General features: G+C 33.8%; 2 protein-coding genes across 5 annotated transcripts; one reads left to right on the top strand and one right to left on the bottom strand.

Moving 5' to 3' along the window:
- Nucleotides 1-1401: 1401 nt before the first annotated feature.
- Nucleotides 1402-6928, bottom strand: LOC128235708 (uncharacterized). 2 transcript variants are annotated; one of them, XM_052950513.1, is made up of 3 exons: nucleotides 6791-6928; nucleotides 1977-2021; nucleotides 1402-1722 (listed from the first exon to the last, which is right to left on the bottom strand). In XM_052950513.1, exons 1-3 carry the CDS (start codon nucleotides 6815-6817, stop codon nucleotides 1402-1404), a joined length of 393 nt encoding a protein of 130 aa, XP_052806473.1. In that variant the 5' UTR covers nucleotides 6818-6928. The 2 variants fall into 2 exon arrangements, 1 of the variants encoding a protein (XP_052806473.1); XR_008261213.1 differs by lacking the exons at nucleotides 1402-1722; nucleotides 6791-6928 and adding an exon at nucleotides 2505-2533 and having other exon boundaries at nucleotides 1886-2021.
- On the top strand, nucleotides 1939-22194 carry LOC128235684 (uncharacterized). 3 transcript variants are annotated; one of them, XM_052950496.1, is made up of 6 exons: nucleotides 1939-2072; nucleotides 8625-8722; nucleotides 13782-13833; nucleotides 14729-14780; nucleotides 16304-16418; nucleotides 16721-22194. In XM_052950496.1, exons 2-6 carry the CDS (start codon nucleotides 8647-8649, stop codon nucleotides 18037-18039), a joined length of 1614 nt encoding a protein of 537 aa, XP_052806456.1. In that variant the 5' UTR covers nucleotides 1939-2072; nucleotides 8625-8646; the 3' UTR covers nucleotides 18040-22194. The 3 variants fall into 3 exon arrangements, with proteins under 3 accessions (XP_052806456.1, XP_052806449.1, XP_052806463.1); XM_052950489.1 differs by lacking the exon at nucleotides 1939-2072 and adding an exon at nucleotides 5379-5443; XM_052950503.1 differs by lacking the exon at nucleotides 1939-2072 and adding an exon at nucleotides 6802-6930.
- The last annotated feature ends 8 nt before the right edge of the window (nucleotides 22195-22202 follow it).

Here is a 22202-nt window from a genome sequence, read left to right as displayed (position 1 = left end):
GGAAATGACGTCAACATTAAATGACGTCAACGTTGATAACATCAAAATATAGCATACATTTTTGCGCAAAATAATGTCTTATAGGATCTATAGAGATACAGTTATACTGGTAAAATGCAATATAAATGCATAAACAAACATCAATAAACCAGTATAAACTATGCAACATTAAATAGGTTAAAAACAGTTATAAACCAGATTAATTTTGTGATTTTTTTTAATTCTGCAAGAAGAATTAAAATAATATTTTTGAATTCATACCATTAGGAATGAGTGTGCCAAGAATGTGCATCCATTTACTCTCCTTTAATAATCGTTTCCAGTTGTTCTCAATTTTATCAATTGGCATAAAAGAAAAATCATTGATACTATGGTCAGAAGCATTAAAATGTTCAGACACATTTGTATATGAATCTGGAAAATGCTTTATATCAAACTTACAACTGTCCATTCTCCGACTACATTTTTGTTGTGTCTGACCAACATATTGCTTTTATTGACTTATAAATAAGTAATGGCTGAAACGCAAAAGTATTTCTATGAAATCTAGTATGCATCATGACATTAAAAGTGTGACCATGGTCTTTGAGATGAGAGCACAAAGCTAGAGACAACACATCGCCATGGTGCTGTACAATTCATTGAAATTTTAAAGAGCTCACAATGATTTCAACTAATAACTTGGTCATGATTGAGTAACAAGCCCCTGATTTTGCTTTGTAAGAGTAATATCCATTTGTTTATTACGGAGGCACATGTAATATAAATATATTATTGTTCCTGACATGTGGACCTGATGTCGGAAGACTTTCATTTATTAAAATATATCTTGACATACACTCTGTTATAAAACTTCTGCTGAGTCACAAAGTTACAACAACTGAAACACAAAATATTCCTCTGAAATTTCTATCAGACTCAATTACTGTCCATTAAAAACATAGATTTAAGGTCAGAATTCAATATGCGAATTCTTATTCACATTCTAAGGAACCCTTTGAAATGGATTTTGAAATAAAGCACAAAACTTTGTTGATTTAGTGGTATATAAAGATGATCCGTAAATAGAAAATATGCATTGACAGGTCCCGGTGATGACAGATAAACGAGTTGCAGGGTGAAAATTTAAATATAGATCAGGAATGGTAAGACCCTGGAGACTCATAGCGCATGTGCACTCAAGCTATTATGGGACATTATGGGACATTGACATGTACAAATAATGAGTTTTTGCTTGTGATTTATTTGGATCACCTTAACAACATCAAGCCTTCAACCTGATTTATAGGAAATTTGATTTTGTACAGATTCTAACAAACTACACTGACCAACTTTATGTACATCACGCATCAACAATTTCAACAAACACAGTACATGTATAACAAGTTTATCCTTAAAGTTTCACTTTTTTCCCTTAGTCTTTTCTCTTGCATTTTTCTTTCTCTGATTCAGTCTTTGATGCAGTTTCTCCTGAGCTGCCTGTTTGTCCTTAGTTACATCCTCAACTGATTCTTTATTGTCACCCATTTCATCAACGCTACTTTTTCTTTTACCCGAACTTTTTCGCCTTTCAGGCTTAGGTTTTTCTAGAACTTTCGATTCATTTCCGATTTTTTCATCATCTTTCACTTTTTTTACACCAGCTCTTCCTCTAGTTTTTTTACTAGCAGCACTTTCAACTTTAACTGTTTCTTCAGTTTTGTTTCTTGCTGGTAATTCTTCCTTGGGTTCATTTTGTGACTTTTGGATACTTGTAGATTTAAACCAAACTCCGCGCAGGGTTACTTCCCTTTGTAAACAGTACAGTACTGCAAGGGAAGTAACACTGCGCGGAGTTTGGATTTAAACTTGGACCCTCCTGAAGACATTCGGATCTCCTCGGCCATTATTGTTGTTTTCGATAAAATGGCCGAGGAGTTCCGAATGTCCTTAAGATTTTCTTCTTGCCTTGCCTCTGACTGGTTGCTTTGCTTTACCTGATATGACTTTATCATCTTTGACAAGATCCACATCCTCAGATTCTGAAACATAGAATTGATCAGAAGTGATCGGGCTAGTTTCTCAAAAAAAATGTAAGACATGAAAGTATTTTGACAGAAATAAGATAACTGAAGATAGTTCTTGCTAAATCCACTCTTAGTCCAAATAATTGTACGTTGACGGAATTTTTTAGATTTTTGATATGGCAAATCCTTCACGTACAAATTGTTTAGTATCAAAAGTGGGTAGTTGTTCCGATCAGGATTCCGGGTTAAAGCACAGGTGTTCGTCACATAGCCTGGTAGTCTAAAATAATAGACGTGTTATACGGGATTCTTCCAATCCCTAACGTCTAAACGGGAATGTGCCAAAAACGGGGGTGTTTTAAAAATATTGAAATTGTTTTAAGTGAAGTATTTTATGGTTGAAATTGATCATAAAGAGTTATTTTCATATTTTGCTATGTAAGTGAAATGTTATTTTGCACTAAACAAGCATTTAATGCATTAAAACAAGTTGTTTACCTTTCCAATAAAACGAAAGTTGACTGACACAGATAACAATTATGCGAAGGGGAACAACTCGATACAATCGTAATAACTCGGCCTCCTCCGACAAAGCTTCGAGATAGACCTCGTTATACAATCGTAACAACTCGGCCATGGCCAAAATGTTCCGAGCGATTTAAAAATGTGCCCTGAAGCCTTGCAGGTGCCCTTCATGTATATATCGTTATGTTTTGACAGAATGAAATGAAGAAAAGCCGTCAAATTCATAATTATAAGTTGGATAAAAAAAATTGTGTACGGAACTAATATAAAACAACATTATCTGGTAATAATTCTTGTTTTTATGATATTTTATAGACGCTATATGCTTTAACCCGGAATCCTGATCGGAACAACTACCCACTTTTGATAGTAAACAATTTGTACGTGAAGGATCTGCCATATCAAAAATCTAAAAAATATGTCAACGTACAATTATTTGGACTAATACCCTGGATACAGTAATACCTTCTTTTTTTAAATATTTTTTTTTTATTTTTAATATTTTTTTTATTTATTCATTTAAAAAATTATTCCACAATTTTTCATGAAAGAAAATTAGTATAATATATAAATAAATATTTATTTATATATAATACTAATTTTCTTTCATGAAAAATCGTGGAATAATTTTTTAAATGACATATATTCACTATCTTGACCAAAATAAATAATAATTAAAATTAAAAAAAAAAAAAAAATATTTTTTTTATAAAAAAACTGTATCCAGGCAATGTGACGAGCACCTTTGGGTTCTGTCAAAACATAACGATATATACATGACGGGCACCTGCAAGGCTTCAGGGCACAGTTTTAAATCGCTCGGAACATTTCGGCCATGGCCGAGTTGCTACGATTGTGTAACGAGGTCTATCTCGAAGCTTTGTCGGAGGAGGCCGAGTTATTACGGGCGATACTATTTCCCGGTCTCTCCTTGTAAAATCCGGTCTCATCCGGTCTCATAATTCCCGGTTCATAACTTATGGCCCCAGGCAACGAATTGTGTTGCTGATGTTTATAACACGATTTTGACAAACTTATTTGTTTTTATATGTAACAAAATGGTATAAAATATATGAACATTATGTCTTAATTTATGCAATTTGTTATAGGTCTACACTATTTATGTAATTCGTGTTAAAGGTGTAGAGAAAGATGCGATGGAAGTACAAATGCTCATGTTTTTGCATAAAAGATTGATGACGGCTAGAGTATGAAGTAACTAAGGATTGCACCTTTTAAATTATGTTATGTCAAAGTTGTTTACTGTTCTTCCTTTTTTTGTTTACACCCCACCTCCCACGACATTATATTTTTTAAGCATTAATGATTACAATTGAAAAATGTTTGCATATCCGACTCATATCGATACGATACGATATGTTTATTGCGTAAAACATTATACAATGTTCATGGCATGTAAACAAGTAAATCAATGAATGGAGAAAAAGAACACAAACACATTTTATGGAGCTAATAAGTGCAATGTTATAACATCCTATTAAGTATGCGTGTGCTTAGACATAAAAGCTACTAGATGAAATGTGTTTATTTGAAGTTGCGCCATACTTAAGTAATCAACACATTATGTCTCCATTTTTCGCTTATATTGAATACACTTGAATACCTCCGTCATTATTACACAACTTTAGCCGAATATATTTTATTTGTCAACTTGAAGTTTGCAATAAAACTCTAGCTGTTTAAGAAATCTGATGCTGATTATTTTTTATGTTTGAATTTGGTTATATGTTATCATCGTATTATTTCTAATCAAGATTATTAGAGCCTTTGCATAACAATCATTTATTCTATAAAATTGCCTTTATAATAAACAACAATATTTTTAGGGTATGAACCGAACAGTAGCCGTACGTGTGTAATAAAAAACTGGCTAATCCGTTTATCATGCCCTTAACGAGGGACATTCGCTGATCTCTGACACGCGTTGTATGACGCATTTACACCTTTCATGGTATGACATCATTGTGTATTGTCATAAACCTGTTATGAAGAGTTCCTTGACAAAATAAAATGATAATAAATAAACTTCTGAAATATTCGGAAGGCTATTTTACAAATGAAATATAACTTACAAGATACAAGAATCTTTATTTAAAGTCGTCATGATCGGTGGAACTACGATGCTCCTAATTTATAAAAAGTAACAAATCTCAGCTTATAAAAGTTCCACGACTTTTATAACAACCATATGTACATGCCTGTGGTGTCTTTGCAACTGCTAATGCTGTGGATTTTTGTTTTAAGAATGGCTATGTAAATACAAATGTCAATTTCGTTGTAAGTGAAATGAGGGAACATCTAGTCAGCTGTCTAGAAAATAAAAAAAAATCCGTTTCATAAAGAAAATGAAAAGTCGCGATCCCTATGACTTTCAAATTAAAAACATTCTGTTCATGTGAAATTCCAGAACTACTGAGTTAACTTACAAATTTGATTTTCATGTAGTCAAGCATTGTTTCTTTTTGTATTACTATTATCAATAGTATACTTATAACTGAATTTAATATGAAAAAAAAACACACACACAATGTGTTTGTTATTCATGACATTAATTTTAGTACATGTGCATATTTCATGTTTTTATTTTTGCCTTAATTTATTATATATTTTATTGATATAAAATATGAAATAAATGGTGACATAATTATCATCAAATATCTAATGTTTTAATCAACTGTAATCTTTTGTAATCCTATTACCCCCCGTGGTCATTAACACCTTTTTGATCACGCCCGATAGCTACCATAAAATTTGGAAAACAGAGACCGGAGGAGACCGGGACCGGATGAGACCGGGACCGGGAAATAGTATCGCCCAGTTATTACGATTGTATCGAGTTGTTCCCCTTCGCATAATTGTCAGTGTCAGTCAACTTTCGTTTTAATGGAAAGGTAAACAACTTGTTTTAATGCATTAAATGCTTGTTTAGTGCAAAATAACATTTCACTTACATGGATAAATATGAATATAACTCTTTATGATCAATTTCAACCATAAAATACTTCATTTAAAACAATTTCAATATTTTTAAAACACCCCCGTTTTTTGCACATTCCCGTTTCTAAAGACGTTAGGGATTGGAAGAATCCCGTATAACACGTCTATTATTTTAGACTAAATCCACTCTGTGACTCAAGTTTCTTTGTGAAACAATGCCCAACTGTTTATAGAAATAAAAGGGGAGCATTTTAGCATAATTCACATACATGATACATGTATGCATGTTTCGTACATGTAATTACAAGATTGTTTCAAAATCATGTGAATTTTGGCCTTAGGTCTTATATTTGCTTTGTAATTTCTTATTGGGTTAATTTCAGACGGCAATATTTAACATTTCATTAGGATAGCTGTCTTATTGCATAAGATATGTGATCATGAGTAAAGACCATGCATTAACCGTTTTGTAAACTAAATTCGACGACAAAGACATAACTTCATAATAAAATGTATTCTTGAAATTACACGCAAAATAATGAATAAATATTCCAGCCAGAAATTTTCACTATGAATTCAGACGGAATCGGTAAATCTGAAGCATTAGTTGCTATGAAAACATAGTAGAAAATCTGTCATAAATTGTCAAAAAAAAATGTGCAAATGAAAATCCTCTCAAAGAAGGAAGTTTGGAAGATATTAAAACATTTTGTAAAAATCATTATTTTGACATTTGCTAAAAGCAATTGTTTCATTTGTTATAATTAGGTCAGAATCTCAAATTTGTGCGATGCCGCAAAATAATGCTTTTAGAAAAGTTGGACTCTTAATCAAAACTGATCTCTGCATTTTCACAGTCTGTAAGCATAGTTCATGAACAACTTTTCTGACTCTATTGTGACAAATTATTTCATTGTATGTTACCATTACCCCGATCCATAATGCTGAGCTAAGTGATGTGTTTATAAGGTGCACCCTAGGAGGTTATGGGTTTGAACCCAACCATGGGCACTTTCTTAATTGGCCTCTCTAAATGGAAATTATTACAGGTAAAAGACAAGGGCACATATCAGGTAAGCTTATATCTATAAATTACAAGAAAATCTGAAACAAGAGAGCTGTAGAACAAAGGCCAACGCTCGTCTGTTCATCTTTTTTTTTTCTCAGTGAAACAACTACAACATTAAGGCTATGACAATACCTTAATGTCTTTTCTTGGAATAACAGACAAGCTAATGAAATGCATATAAACTAATGGTGAATACTCTAAAAAAATTCCCCGATACAAACTCTTAGCCAACCTGATGTGGAACTTTTGTTAGCTGCATTCAGTTTCTCTGTTAGTTTGTCAAAGTCTGGCATGGAGATTTTATCTGTGAGGCAAACCACATCATTGGTAGTCGGAGCATCATCTGAAAATACAACAATTCTAATGTAATATGTAATTGAACATAAACATTTTTACATCCTTTTGATTGTTTCAAAAGGTGTTAAAACACATTTTGACAAGGTTTAAGCCTGTCCAATGGTTTGGTGCATCCAAGACGTTCTAACTGTCCTTATGTGTATCTGTTCAAACAACAATTAACTTTCATTATAATAATCTGCTTATATACTGCCAATTGCTTTGATTTCTGAAAGAAAGCAGAATGTGTCATGCCAAAAGACGTTAACAATTTGTACCATTAACTCTCTTGCCTGGTGCTTGGCATTAGAGGGTAGTTTTGAATAATACCTGGGAGAAAAACCCTGGTATTGGGCTCGAACCCATGACCACTGGAACACTAGAACAGTGTTTTTACCAATTGAGCTAACTGGGCAGCTGGTTCTATTACCCACACACACTACAATTATTTGAAGTACCCTGTATTGGTCATACCTAGGAAAGTTGTCTCTTGTTTATCAGATTTCCTAATATCCTGGGAGTAGGATTGATTTGTTATTGGTCCCTGGAGTGACAGAGACGTCAGAAGGTATTTTGTATTGGGGAGGCGGGGATGGGTCATTCCATCCATGTTGCGCATATATTTTTAAAATCACGTTTAGCAAATCACGTTGCTAAATGCTTAAAACACATCCTGACGCATATACAGAACTCATATCGTAGATTTGATTGAATACTTATAAACATGTCTTTAATTGCCCAATACCTTGTTTCATTGGTTTTCACAGGCACAGACGATATTGCTCTTCACACTTGGCAATAAATGGCCAGGCCAAAAGCTAAATTATATTTTTATAACAAAAAAATATTTTTTTCGCCATTGGTCATAATAAGCCAAAATATTGGGGAGGCCATGGCCTCCTTTGCAATCCCAGCTCCGGCGCCTCTGTCCAGTATACCACTCTGTTTCTACAATTCTACAAATATCTAGATGTGACTGAGAATTTATGGCAGTCACTTCCATCTTAAGTCACTTAATGGCATTTAAAAAAAGAACACAAGGTGATAATGATGTAATGGCTATGACAAGTCAAAAAGCAATTAATGCGAATGGGCAGACCTTTATAAAAATTAGGAAACAACCAAACAAATGTGGGTTCTATTAAGTCCCGCTTCCAAAGAAGCCCAGTACCAGAAAGGTCCAGTGCCAAAAAGGCCCAGTCTTAAAAATATGAATTTTTATTAAAATGCTTTATTTGATAATAATTATTTTCTGCTTTTTTTAGAAGAAAATGTCTATATTGATTTCGAAACTGAATACTGGTATTTGTGTAAAATTGGAAAGAAATCATTGACCTCATTGGGGTACATAGTCTTGCTTTACGTGACCTATTTTATAATATAACTACATCAAGCAGAACAATATTTACTTAAACAAAATACAAACGAACAAGCAAATGTACATTAAGAGTAAGATTCTGATGATTCCTGTGATCTCATTGTAGAATAAATGTTATAATTACCTTCATTAATTGTTTTATGTTCAGTGTCTATTTATTTTTGGAATGGCCTTCATGTATATGTATATATCAAAAGGTGAAGGTGTGCGGGTTCAAGATAATAACAAATGAAAAAATTAAAATAAGATTGTGTTGTTTCTTGCTAAAATGTTTATGACAAGCACTAGAGTAAGGTCAAATTCAGGCCTTATCATCCAAAAGTCCTCTAAGTTTGATGATTTTTTGTTGCAGGGAGATGTGATATGATGACATTATGAGTGGGACCGTCCACTCACAGGCTCAGAGTTCAGACAGTGATAGTGAAGAAATGGCAATACCCATAGTCAGCGGTAGGATTTTGGGGTGTTTTTTTGACATTTCTTATAGCAAAACTACAGCAAGACATCTAGAAGTGTATCATGCTATTGTAGTTTATTGTTCTCTATTGCTGTGTTGTGTGCTGGTTATTGTTAGGGTGGTACATTATGTTGGAAAGAAACTTCCAAGGAGTTTAATTGCTTAATTGTGTTCATATTCAAGAAAATACACTAAGTAATTAAGTTTTCAGAAGTGTTGTATTTTGGGGAAAATGACCTTTACCCTTTGAATTGGGAATATTTTCTTTGTTTGACACAATTCCTTCAGATTTAGCTCGACTATTCAAAGAATAAGGAGGCTTTACTACTCGCCCTGGTGTCGGCGTGCGCGTCAGCGACCGGTTAAGGTTTTAGGGCAAGTTGGCCTTTTTACTTATAACTCCAGTACCTTTCTTTCAATTCACTTCATACTTAACGCAGTTTTTCAGGACCATCACAAAATTATGCTACATAACTCCATACTATCCTTAATATAAATTATTAATATATATATGGCCATTGATTTACGTAGGAAGTTTTAGGGCACATTGTGTCAGGTTATAGTTTTAGGGGAAGTTGGATTATTTTACTCAAAACTTCTAAACCCTTTATTCTATTGACTTTACAAGGTACACTTCACACACTTTTTGACGACCATCTGATAATCAAGTTACACCATTTCATCCTTAATACAAATTATGGCCCTGGATTGACTTATGAACTTCGGTCAAAGTTTTATGGCAAGTTGTGCTGATTAGAAATGTTTAGGGCATGTTGGGATTTTCACAAAACTTTTATACCCTTCATTCAATCTACTTAATACTTAACACAGTTGTTAACGTCCATCATACAATTAGGTTACATAACTCTATATTATCCTAAATACAAATTATGGCCCTTGATCAACTAAAAATATTTGGTTTTATTTTTTTAGCAACTTTGGTTAATCTTCGATCTCAAGTCATTCAATGGCCTTTATACTTGACACAGTAGTCATTGCACAATCAAGTTACAATACCAACCATGCGTTTTTTAGCTCACCTGTCACTTTGTGACATGGTGAGCTTTTGTGATTGCCTTTTGTCTGTCGTGCGGCGTCCGTCAACAATTTACTTAAAAGACATCTCCTCCTTAACCGCTGGGCCAATATTAATAAAACTTCATAGGGATGTTCCTTGGGTGGTCTTCTATCAAAGTTGTTCAAAGAATTCAATTCCATGCAGAACTCTGGTTGCCATGGCAAACAAAAGGAAAAACTTTAAAAATCTTCTTCTCCCAAACCACAAGGCTTAGGCCGTTGATATATGGTAGGTAGGATCACCAAATGGTCCTCTACCAAGATTGTTCAAATTATGGACCTGGGGTCAATATTGGCCCCGCCCCGGGGGTCATGGGTTTTCTCTATATGTTTATAGTGAAAACTTAAAAAATCTTCTCCTCTGAACTTACTTGGCCTAGAGCTTAGATATTTGGCATGATTCATCGTCTAGTGGACCTCTACAAAGTTTGTTCAAATTATGGCCCTGGGGTCACAATTGGCCCGCCCCGGGAGGTCATGGGTTTTCTCTATATGTTTATAGTGAAAACTTAAAAAATCTTCTCCTCTGAACTTACTTGGCCTAGAGCTTAGATATTTTGCATGATTCATCGTCTAGTGGACCTCTACAAAGTTTGTTCAAATTATGGCCCTGGGGTCAAAATTGGCCCGGCCCCGGGGGGTCATGGGTTTTCTCTTTATGTTCATAGTGAAAACCTTAAAAAATCTTCTCCTCTGAACTTACTTGGCCTAGAGCTTAGATATTTGGCATGATTCACCGTCTAGTGGACCTCTTCAAAGTTTGTTCAAATTATGGCCCTTGGGTCAAAATTGGCCCCGCCCCAGGGGGTCATGGGTTTTCTCTATATGTTTATAGTGAAAACTTAAAAGATCTTCTCCTCTGAAATTACTTGGCCTAGAGCTTTGATATTTGGCATGATTCATCGTCTAGTGGACCTCTACAAAGATTGTTCAAATTATGGCCCTGGGCTCACAATTGGCCCCGCCCCGGGAGGTCATGGGTTTTCTCTATATGTTTATAGTGAAAACTTAAAAAATCTTCTCCTCTGAACTTACTTGGCCTAGAGCTTGGATATTTTGCATGATTCATCGTCTAGTGGACCTCTACAAAGTTTGTTCAAATTATGGCCCTGGGCTCAAAATTGGCCCCGCCCCGGGGGGTCATGGGTTTTCTCTTTATGTTCATAGTGAAAACCTTAAAAAATCTTCTCCTCTGAACTTACTTGGCCTAGAGCTTAGATATTTGGCATGATTCATCGTCTAGTGGACCTCTACAAAGTTTGTTCAAATTATGGCCCTTGGGTCAAAATTGGCCCCGCCCCGGGGGGTCATGGGTTTTCTCTATATGTTTATAGTGAAAACTTAAAAGATCTTCTCCTCTGAACTTACTTGGCCTAGAGCTTAGATATTTGGCATGATTCATCGTCTAGTGGGCCTCAACAAAGATTGTTCAAATTATGGCCTTGGGGTCAAAATTGGCCCCGCCCCGGGGGTCATCGGTATTCTCTATATGTTTAGAGTTAAAACTTCAAAAATCTTCTCCTCTGAACTTACTTGGACTAGAGCTTAGATATTTGGCATGATTCATCGTCTAGTGGACCTTTACAAAGATTGTTCAAATTATGGCCTTGGGGTCAAAATTGGCCCCACCCCGGGGGTCATGGGTTTTCTCTATATGTTTATAGTGAAAACTTAAAAAATCTTCTCCTCTGAACTTACTTGGCCTAAGGCTTAGATATTTGGCATGATTCATCGTCTAGTGGACCTCTACAAAGTTTGTTCAAATTATGGCCCTGGGCTCAAAATTGGCCCCGCCCCGGGGGGTCATGGGTTTTCTCTATAAGTTTATAGTGAAAACCTTAAAAAATCTTCTCCTCTGAACTTACTTGGCCTAGAGCTTAGATATTTGGCATGATTCATCGTCTAGTGGACCTCTACAAAGTTTGTTAAAATTATGGCCCTTGGGTCAAAATTGGCCCCGCCCCGGGGGGTCATGGGTTTTCTCTATATGTTTATAGTGAAAACTTAAAAAATCTTCTCCTCTGAACTTACTTAAACTAGAGCTTAGATATTTGGCATGATTCATCGTCTAGTGGACCTCTACAAAGATTGTTCAAAATATGGCCTTGGGGTCAAAATTGGCCCCGCCCTGGGGGTCATGGGTTTTCTCTATATGTTTATAGTGAAAACTTCAAAAATCTTCTCCTTTGAACTTACTTGGACTAGAGCTTAGATATTTGGCATGATTCATCGTCTAGTGGACCTATACAAAGATTGTTCAAATTATGGCCTTGGGGTCAAAATTGGCCCCGCCCCGGGGGGTCATGGGTATACTTGATATGTTTATAGTTAAAACTTCAAAAATCTTCTCCTCTTAACTTACTTGGACTAGAGCTTAGATATTTGGCATGATTCATTGTCTAGTGGACCTCTACAAAGATTGTTCAAATTATGCCCCTGGGGTCAAAATTGGCCCCGCCCCGGGGGGTCATGGGTTTTCTCTATATGTTTTTAGTAAAAAAAATCAAAAATCTCCTCTGAACTTACGTTGCTTAGAGCTTAGATATTTGGCATGATTCATCATCTAGTGGACCTCTACAAAGTTTGTTCAAATTATGGCCCTGGGGTCAAAATTGGCCACACCCCGGGGCTGATGGGTTTTCTCTATATGTGTTATAGTGAAAACTTAAAAAATCTTCTCCGAACTCACAAAGACAAGTAACGTCTTAATTTAAACTGGATAACATATTTAGTACACATACCAATTTTCAATATGGGCCACATACAACAATTAATAACAAATATACATATATAGATACACGCGTAAAATCAAGTAGTGACAAGAGCTTAGATATTTGGCATGATATATCATCTAGTTGACTTGTACCAATATTGTTCAATCTTTGGCCTTGGGGTCAAAAAATGGCCCCACCCGGGCGGTCATGGGTTTCCTTATATATGTATATGATGAAAACTTCTTCTCTGAAACCAAAAGGCGAAGGCCTTAGATATTTGGTATGAAGCATCGTTTATCGGACCACTATTAAGATTGTTCAAACTTTAGCCCTGGGGTCAAAATTGGCCACGCCCCGTGTTCATAGGCTTAGGTTTTCAATATTTGTATATAATGGAAGAATGTGCAATATATGACAGGTGAGCGATTCAGGGCCATTTGGCCCTCTTGTTGCTTTTTTTGCACATTGCTGCGAGTTTTCCTTACTGCAGACATTATCATTTCATTCACAATTGAAGCATAATGCCCACCACAAATACATAATGATATTATGGCCCTTGACAGGCTTCTTTTTTTATTTTATTTTAAAAAGTGAAACCTGGTTATTAGAATGAGGAATGTCTTTGTTTGGGCTGGCCGTCAAGAGGGTGGCATCTGAAACTCACCTACGGTTTCGAATAATTTTAGCTAGGTTTGACATATAGTAACCAAACTTGGTGTATAGGAAGTGTTTATAGAGGCCTTTCATAGGATTGCGTTTAGAGCCTGTAGGGTCAAGTTCAAGGTCACTGTAACTAAAAGTAGAAAAAAAACAAGTCAAACTGATTCTCACAACAAAGGCTGAAGTTCTTCTGTTGATCATTGAAAACCTGGTTTCGTCGCATTTGGGCACTTCTTGTCTACTTTGTCATTTGACTTTTTTTTATTGGACAGGCACATATTACATCACAATTGTATTCATTTCTAAGACCAAGCGGCATATAGTCGAGCCTTGGACAGGACAGCTCTTGTTTGGTTAATGATTATGTTAGCTGAATATACTCAAATCCTTTTTTCAACTATTTATTTGTTGGAGTTTTTTCCACAACAATAAACTCTAGTTTTTCTATTTTTCAATTTTCTAATATGATATGCACTCTTTTCTACATTTGAGAAGAAACATAATTAAAAATGGCCAAAAAAACTCCTGTTTACAGAGACTTTCGTTTACAATTCTTACATGGATGACTTGTATTGACAAATTTATTCATTTTTTTTTTCAGATGCTAACGCATTTGTAACCCTTGAGGGCAAGAAACCGATTCGTATAGAAGAGTAAGTTAAAGATATCAATTTATATCAAAAGCTGATTAAATAACTCATTCTCTGCCCAAGCAAGCCTGTTAAACGAGACAAAAACAACAACTGACCAAGCCGTTATCTAGGCATTTTGGGAAAAAGTAGTTGCACCTAAATTTGGGGAAATCTATTGGTTAAAGCTGCACTCTAACAGATTGACCATTATGACTTTTATATTTTTTGTCTTAGAGTCAGTTAATTTTTGCATTAGTGTCTGAAAACAATTGATATATGTCTGTTGACCAAAGATCAGATTGAAGTGTTCCATGTGTACTGTTTTTTATACCCAAAAACTTATTTTTCATAAAGCATTAATTAGTAACACTTTTAGCCAGAAAACATTAACTTTTGAACTTAAATACGAAAACTGTGATCTGATCTTTTGTCAGCAGTCTTATATCAATGGTTTCCAGAGATTTACGCAAAAATTGGCTTATTCCAAGACAAAAAATTAACAAGTCAAAACAGATTATCTGTGAAAGTGCAGCTTTAAATCTTCCGAGTAAATGTTGTGTATTTGTTGATAAAAGTAAATGAGATAGATTTAGTAAAGCAAAGAATTTTTTAAAAAGCTGAAATCGAAGGAGTCTCTTTAAGATGGTTGCTAGTGACTTTTTGTTAGGGAAACCACTTAAGCCTTCATGCAAAAAACAACATTTAAATAAAACTTGGGCGGTATTCATAAAATTTCTTAAGACATTTCCAAACTTGAGTCACTTTTCTAATTTTATTTTCAATTTAGTCATATGAAATAAAGAATTTCCAAAATACATAAATTCTATTGACCTTACTGAAGATAATATACTTTGATGTTAAAAACACTTATTCATTTCTTTTCATTTGACTATGAATGTTTGTTATTTTGTTTCAGTGAATCTGGAGTGAGTGAGGGAAATCAAAATGTTCCAGAGAATAGCTGTCAGGTACATGAACAAAATATTTTTACGTCACTGATTTTTCGAATACTGATTTACTTCACATAAAATTGTGTGCATTAAAATTTGAAAAAGTGACTGATAATACACTTTCAAAAAATTGGCAATCTGTTACTAGGTCCACTTAGAACCAAAAATGAATCTATATCCAAGTTACTTTTACAGATCATGAATCTGAAATTGTGAAATAATGCAATTATTATTTTACAATTCAACTAACTAGTAGTGATAGGAGAGCTATTCAAAAGATGTGAAGATTTTCTCAATAACTTATAGGATTTTGACATCTTCTCACATTTGGTAAAAATAAAAACATAGATATTCTTTTAAAAATAATAAATAGACAAAATGCATTGATATTTTGGCGTTTTAATGATTATTATTACAATTTGATGCAAACAGGATTTGCACAGTGGTTAGGGCACTCGCTTCTCACCTAGGCAACTCATGTTCTGCTTCCTGGCCTGGGTGCATTTACATGTTGTAAGTTTGGTTGTGGTCACCAAGACTGACAAGGGGGTTTTCGCCTGGTTCTCAAGTTTTTTCCCAACACAAGACCACAATCTTGCGTGAGCTTGTGCAAACGAGAATGATTAATAAAATGTTGTAATAACTGGTTACATAATCGTTGTAAAATAAATAAGTTTAAACTAGGAGCACATGATAAATTTAAAAAGGATTGTATATTTTAGTGGTTAAAACTATATTCATGCATATAATGCTACCAATCATTGTGACTGAAAACACTTCTGTTTTATTGGTCAAATGTAAGAAATACTTTCTGAGAATTGAGCTTTTTAACCAAAGTGAGTTATACAGATGACGTCAAAATATGGACAGAACAACATTTTTTTATTAATTTTTTTTTTTAAGTTTTCTGTTTAAAGGTGCTATAAAATTGCATACAGGTTCAGAAACTCCACTTATATTTATTTAATTTTAATGTCATATAATATATCCGTTGTTTTTTTCTACATCAACAAAATGACACCTCCATGTGAAAATTGAAAAATATAAAATAACTATGTTATCTCTGCGAACAAAGCCTCACGGTGTTTGATATGCAAACAAGCTTAAAAATAAAAGGAACTTTAACTTTTGATGTACTTTGGCAACATTATATTGCTAAGGTATTATTACTCAGTAGTCAATTTTTTTTTTTAAAGCAGAATATAACTGTTGAACATAAAATTATGCCAACAACACCAGTTGACAATGGTCTGGGCCTTCTTACTCTACCTCACTTGTTCAAGATATATAATAACTACATTCAACAGAATCTACATATCTAAATGGAATTTCAAATATTAAGGGAATATAATCTAAAGATCTGTGATATGAATAATTAAAATTATTACTTCTGTTAATGGTTTTGTGTACATTCATTTTTTGAATGACTCTTATATGTAGATCAAAATAATATTATAATTTTAAATACATGGTATAAGGTGAATATTATATTGAAACGTTACCCATTAAGCCATTTTATATACAAAGTATTTAATTTACAGGATGCGCAACAGCTCCGTGAGGATGGTATCAGTCTGGATCAAGCCCTGAGGATAAAAAGTCCAACACTTACTCTTGTTGTCACTCCTTCTCCCCAAGAGAATGACTTACAGCCAGGTTTGTTGCTACATTGGTTTGTTTCTACACCAAAGTAAATCTTTATTTAAAAGAAAAAAGGTATAGTAATGGTTCAATGATCTATAGACAAAAACCTCAAATATTGACATGCTTCACTATTATACACATACGTTTAAGTGATATGCTGCTAATTTTGGAATAATAATATTTAACAGTGAAAATGGTGCAATGTACTTTGTGTCTTATTTTTTTAAATACAAAATTGAAGGTAATATTTGAAATTCTGGTTCCCGTGTTTTGATTCCATGCATAGCTACATATGGATTGGAATTGATTTTTAGAGAGAGCAGCACCTACCACGCCTAGAAAATCTGAGAGCAGATGGAAACAAAACACTACAGGAACCCCAAGAAAAAATACCAGAAAGCAGGCAGAACCAAAGAGATCCATTGAAAAAAAGACAGATAGTTATGGAAAGCAAAATCTTTCTGTAAGAAAGGAAGTCATAACAATGTTGAAAAATGAAGGAATTCTCATTGATAATCAGCTTTATAAACTTTCTCCAGTGAAGAACTCAGTGAAGTTGCCTAATGATATTCACGGTAGTGGCAGTATGGATAGGCCACCTGAGCTGCAGAATTGCAAATATTCAGATCCTGAAGCATACTCTGGTGCCCAGCCCACAAATACTGGGGCTTTTGATAATACTCAAGATCGAGATTTTGGGGCTCATGGTTTTGCTCCAGGTCCTGAACATGGGGCTTGTGCCTATTCTCAAAGTTCTGAATACATGGCTCAGTATAACCAGCATCAAACCCTTGAACAAACAGGAGAAAAAAGCCACACATATCAAGTAACTCAACAGGATGAAGAGCCTTTAGATTTGACCATGAAACCACAAGATTTATCAAAAGAATCAGTAAATGTCAGTCCAATCACTAGCTGTAGAGAAACCACATCTACAGAATTTCAAGGTCATACCTGTTGTCAAGAACAAAACAATCCTGCCAGGGATTGCCAACCAAATCAAAATTTACAATCAATTAATTCTGATTTTGATGATGGAGATTCAATCACTTCTGAGGTAATGGATGTTGACACAGTTGATGATCAAAAGATAAAACCGCGATCTGGGTCGGTCACATCAGAAATTGGTCATCTTGACATCACTGGTGACTATAGAGAACTTACGCTTATGGATGAGGGTCGAAATATGCAGAATGGTGCTACATTTCATGTTGCACAAGAGCGGAGGAAATATCATACAAAAGATTTCACTTCAAAGCAGTTGCAAATTTTAAGAGCCTTCTTTCAGGCAAGGACGTGCAGAGCTTTAAGTCATAGCAATGCTACTGTGACAGCAGTGGCTGAAGAAAATGATGGAAATCAGTTGGATAAATTGTCTTTACCATCAATTCCTGTAACTGTGACTGCTTCTACACAAGATGAAGAGGATATAAAACCTAAATTACCTTTGGAACCCACACCAAGGCCTACAGTGAACACAGACATACCTTCCACTTCTGCCTTGGCGGCATTACCAGATTTGAATAATTTAGGATTAACAAATGAATCTGGAGCTCTTAAGGAATCAGAAATCAGTAATGCCCAAAATTACATACAAAGCTACTTGGCAAGTAAAAAAAATGAAAAGAAATAATGTTAAGTGTGGGTGAATGTGCTCTAAAACAATATCACCTCTTTGAAAATAATAAATCATTTTTGCATGAATGAAAGAACTTTCGAGTATAACTACGAGTCACTTTACTGCAAGTGCAACCTAAATTATGGTATGTTCTACATTTGGGAACAATTTATTACTTTCTTTGGCATTGAACTGTGTGACTTGTTCATATGCCATTTTTGTCTTTTTATTAAAGCATGATATACGCATGCTGACAAGGTTGTGTGTATTAATTTCTTTAGTGTTATTAGTGTCAAGAGGAACACTTCATTTGAAGGTTTTGCGCATGTATTGTCAAGGAGTCAAGCAACTTTGCAGTTTAACACATTTTATAATTACTGCAGTGCATAAAGAATATAATATCTTTAAGGATATGACATTCGGAAATACGTTTAAAATGAACTTCAAACCAGTAAAGAAACATTTATCAATCCAAGGACTGTGATTAATTTAATTTTCAGCTAATTCTTCACTGAGGAATTACCAAACGAAACACAGCATTGTTGACTGCTTTGTGGAAACAAGTTTTAACTTTGTGAGAAAAAAAGTTTGAATTGCGTAATTTATTGGACAGTGAATTTTACCTGATCCCATACTTAAAATGCTCCGAACTGGAACTTGATAAATGATGTTGAGCTCATTAACTGCTGTTTAGTTTGGAGATTGAATCATGTGTAATTTTGACCTTTTTGGGACCATATTATTTCAATACATTCGCAAAATATAATTGGTATTACCTGTACCAGGGGTATATAAAATTGTTACCTGATTTACTGAACAATGTGACATTACTTTTGAATGACCTGTTATAAAACCTTTCAACTTTTATGCACATTGGACATGGCCAGTAGATTGCCAATTTCAATTTTCTTAATTACACATTTGTTTGTTAGAAACTGTTGTTAATTAATTTAGTATGGCCATATTTGTGAAAGGTTGTTTGTGAAATATGCTGATTTCAGTGTGTTTGTTTATGAAGTTAATTGTAAGTTAATTGTAAATATTTGTCTTATATGATACATGAACCTGGCAGATTTTTTATATTATTATTATTCAAGATATTTTTGTGCTTAAGCACATATTGAACCTTGAACACAATAAGCTTGTCTGATTGATAACTAGCGTAAGCTTGGGTCTACAAATCTCAAACTTGTTAGGGAGGTTTGTCATGACCAGCCGATGACCCCTATTAAATTTTTGGTCAGTAGGTCACTTGAACCGTGGCAATAACTAAAAAACGTTCCAAGATATTCAAACAGAATTTAGTATACATTAACATGTTGCCAGAGACCAAACACGCATGTAATTAAAACAAAAACCATAACTTTAAAGAACCAAACTGGTTTGAATAACTCGGGTTATGCCCGGTGTTTGACAATAAAAAGTCTAACTCAACTGAGAATTTGCATTTGTTCTGCAGTGCTCTGTTTATGGCCTGCTTCTCCAGTTTCCATTTAATTATTTGCAATCGCTCCCTCACGGTGACTGATGGGTAAGATATTAAAGGCTATCAGTCCATTTAGGCAACATACATGTTCTTTTAACGTGTTTCATTGTATAATTTTTGTTTTAATGCAGTGAATTAGTGCACTTAAGTGTTGCTGGACTGTATATAATTGTTGATAATTATTACTCTGATTATTTTGAAATGTAACAGTTATACAATACTCACCATGTGCTTGTTTGACTGCCACATTATATAGAAGAGGATAATTGTTTCAGTGTAAGATAGCAATGTATTTCGTCAAGTGAGCACTGAAAGGTATATTTCACGAGTGGCAATTTTCTTTTTATTGTATGTAAAAAAAAAATGGATTTAAGAGCCATTTAAATATACTCTTTTTTTTTAGAAAAAATGCGTAAATTTGTGTGTGCACATAGTCATTTCTGAAATGACATTGTTTAAAATGTGTCCCAGCCCTGTGTGCACTCACGTTATATTTGGAACTGAGAGTGGGCTGAAATTTCAAAACAGTGAAAAAAATCCATTTGATATTTTCACTGTTTGAAACCGAGAAATATCCATTCTATTTCACTGATAAATTCTATAAACTACTGGCGAGCATTCTGTAGAATGTTGTTTTTTGTTATAACTTATAAAGTACTTTTTTATTTGTATACAACAGGATCTTAGGTGAGTTGCCATTTAATTCAAACATTAAGGTAACAATTTATGGGAAAGGATCAAATGTATGATTTTTTATCACATGACACATTGGTTGCCAAAAATGAAGCATATATTTATTTTTCAGTAAAAAGTAGAAAAGTGGAAGTTATATTACACTTTCGTTATTCAAGAAAATACATAATAGTTGTATAACACTCCAAACAATGAGCGTCATGTGATAAATAATTATATCTCATATTTATTTAGATGATTTCATTGTTGTTTTAAACAAATTTATGTTAAATATATTTTAAGACCACCAATCCAGTCCAGTATACTGAATGTATCCATGACACAAACAGATTAAGGGCCAGCTACTTTATTTACAGTACAAGAAGCATGATTTACACATCATATTTCTGGCCTAAATATTTTTTTAGGATAAGACCCTATTCATGGCTCAAAGTTAAGCTGCCAATGTTGAAAAACTAAATGGGAGAAAACTTTATAAAGTTAGAATGGCAGACTAATTTGGCCCCTTATTTCTTGAATATAAAAATTTGTGTCTTAGTTGTCGATGACAAAATTGCTTGTCAAAATAAGGAGACGCTGGTCAGTTTACCAGTATCTTTATATTTTAGCCAAATTTTATCGTTGTGCATGTTAACAGTCTGACCTACATATGCTACTGGCTAGCACATTTTAGTCATATTTCTAGTTATTGTTAAGTTTATTGACCTGACTTATATCTTATATTTGCATAGGTCTACAAGTATAAGATATTTCTTTATCTGATCAATTTAAATTGTCGAATAATTTGTGTGTTGTTCAAATATATTAATAGAGTTTAGAAAACATTTAGTAATAAATTCCAGATTGAGTCATCAATTTTATTTAATAAATTTGTTAATGGTGTACAACATAATCTCCCTTAAAAAGGATGATTGATTTTCTGTTTTGAATTTTTAAAATGGAGTGGATAGACTGTTATATTTATTTTTAAAGTGTTGTTGTTTATGTGGATAAACAAATTTTAAATATTGTAAATAAGATTTTAGCAAATAAATTTTTTTGTAAACAAAAAAGAGGTTGATCTGAGGTTACATTCAACCATACGATAATGACAAACAAATCGCCTCCCATCCAACCTCAAACAGAAATTCTGTGTAAATTTAAATCACTTTTATATGTTATACATATATATCTTCATTATATTCATTTTTACAAGATTTTAAGTCTTGTTGTATGTTTCTCATGTTCATTATGGTTTTGATTTGTCGATTTGAAGAATTCTTTTAACCAAAAAAGTCCAAATATAACTTGAGCTTTTGTTAAGTGTTATTGATTGCTGTGCAATTCACAGAATGCAGGCTCTTCAGTGCTGTCCCATAGAAAAACTGGACAAAGAGATTTTCAACAAGAATGAAAAATTTTAATGGGGATTTTTTTTCATGATAAAAGTAGAAAAAGATGGATTTCTTCCTCAATTTTAGAATATTTCTATTGAATTTCATTACTTACATTAAATTACATTGTATCAATGTCTTTGACCTGCTTTAGTAAAACTTGGAAGACCATTAGATCTTTATAAAAGTTAAGTTGTTCAAAATGTCATAGAAATCAGTCCACTTGACAGTTCAGTATGTATTACTTGAATCAACCGAAACATGGTGTTTTGATGCATAAAAAAAGATTACTGATATAAAATCATCTATCTTGACTAAAAGTAGAAAAATAAGTTTTGACCTAAAAGATTTCAAGAAGTGCAAAAAGTAGGCTTGCTCGAAAGCCTAAGAATATTTTTTATGAAAAGAACAAGTTATTGAACTACAAAGTACCTGTGGTAGATCTGTTTGTAATAAAGTTTTATTTGGTTATTATTCTTCAAAATGACGATAGTTTATGTCAGGTTGCAGTGTAAATAATGTCTGGTTGATTTCTGAGAAATAATTGCTTTTGTACTAATAATTTAATTTTGTATTAAGTTTTCTGTAACAATAACTATTAAAACTTTCATTGATAAATATTGTTG

The sequence above is a fragment of the Mya arenaria genome, chromosome 1, assembly GCF_026914265.1.
Source record: "Mya arenaria isolate MELC-2E11 chromosome 1, ASM2691426v1".
Taxonomy (NCBI): domain Eukaryota; kingdom Metazoa; phylum Mollusca; class Bivalvia; order Myida; family Myidae; genus Mya; species Mya arenaria.
The sequence above is the reverse complement of the archived record's forward strand: the minus strand, read 5'-3'. Positions and strand labels throughout refer to the sequence as shown.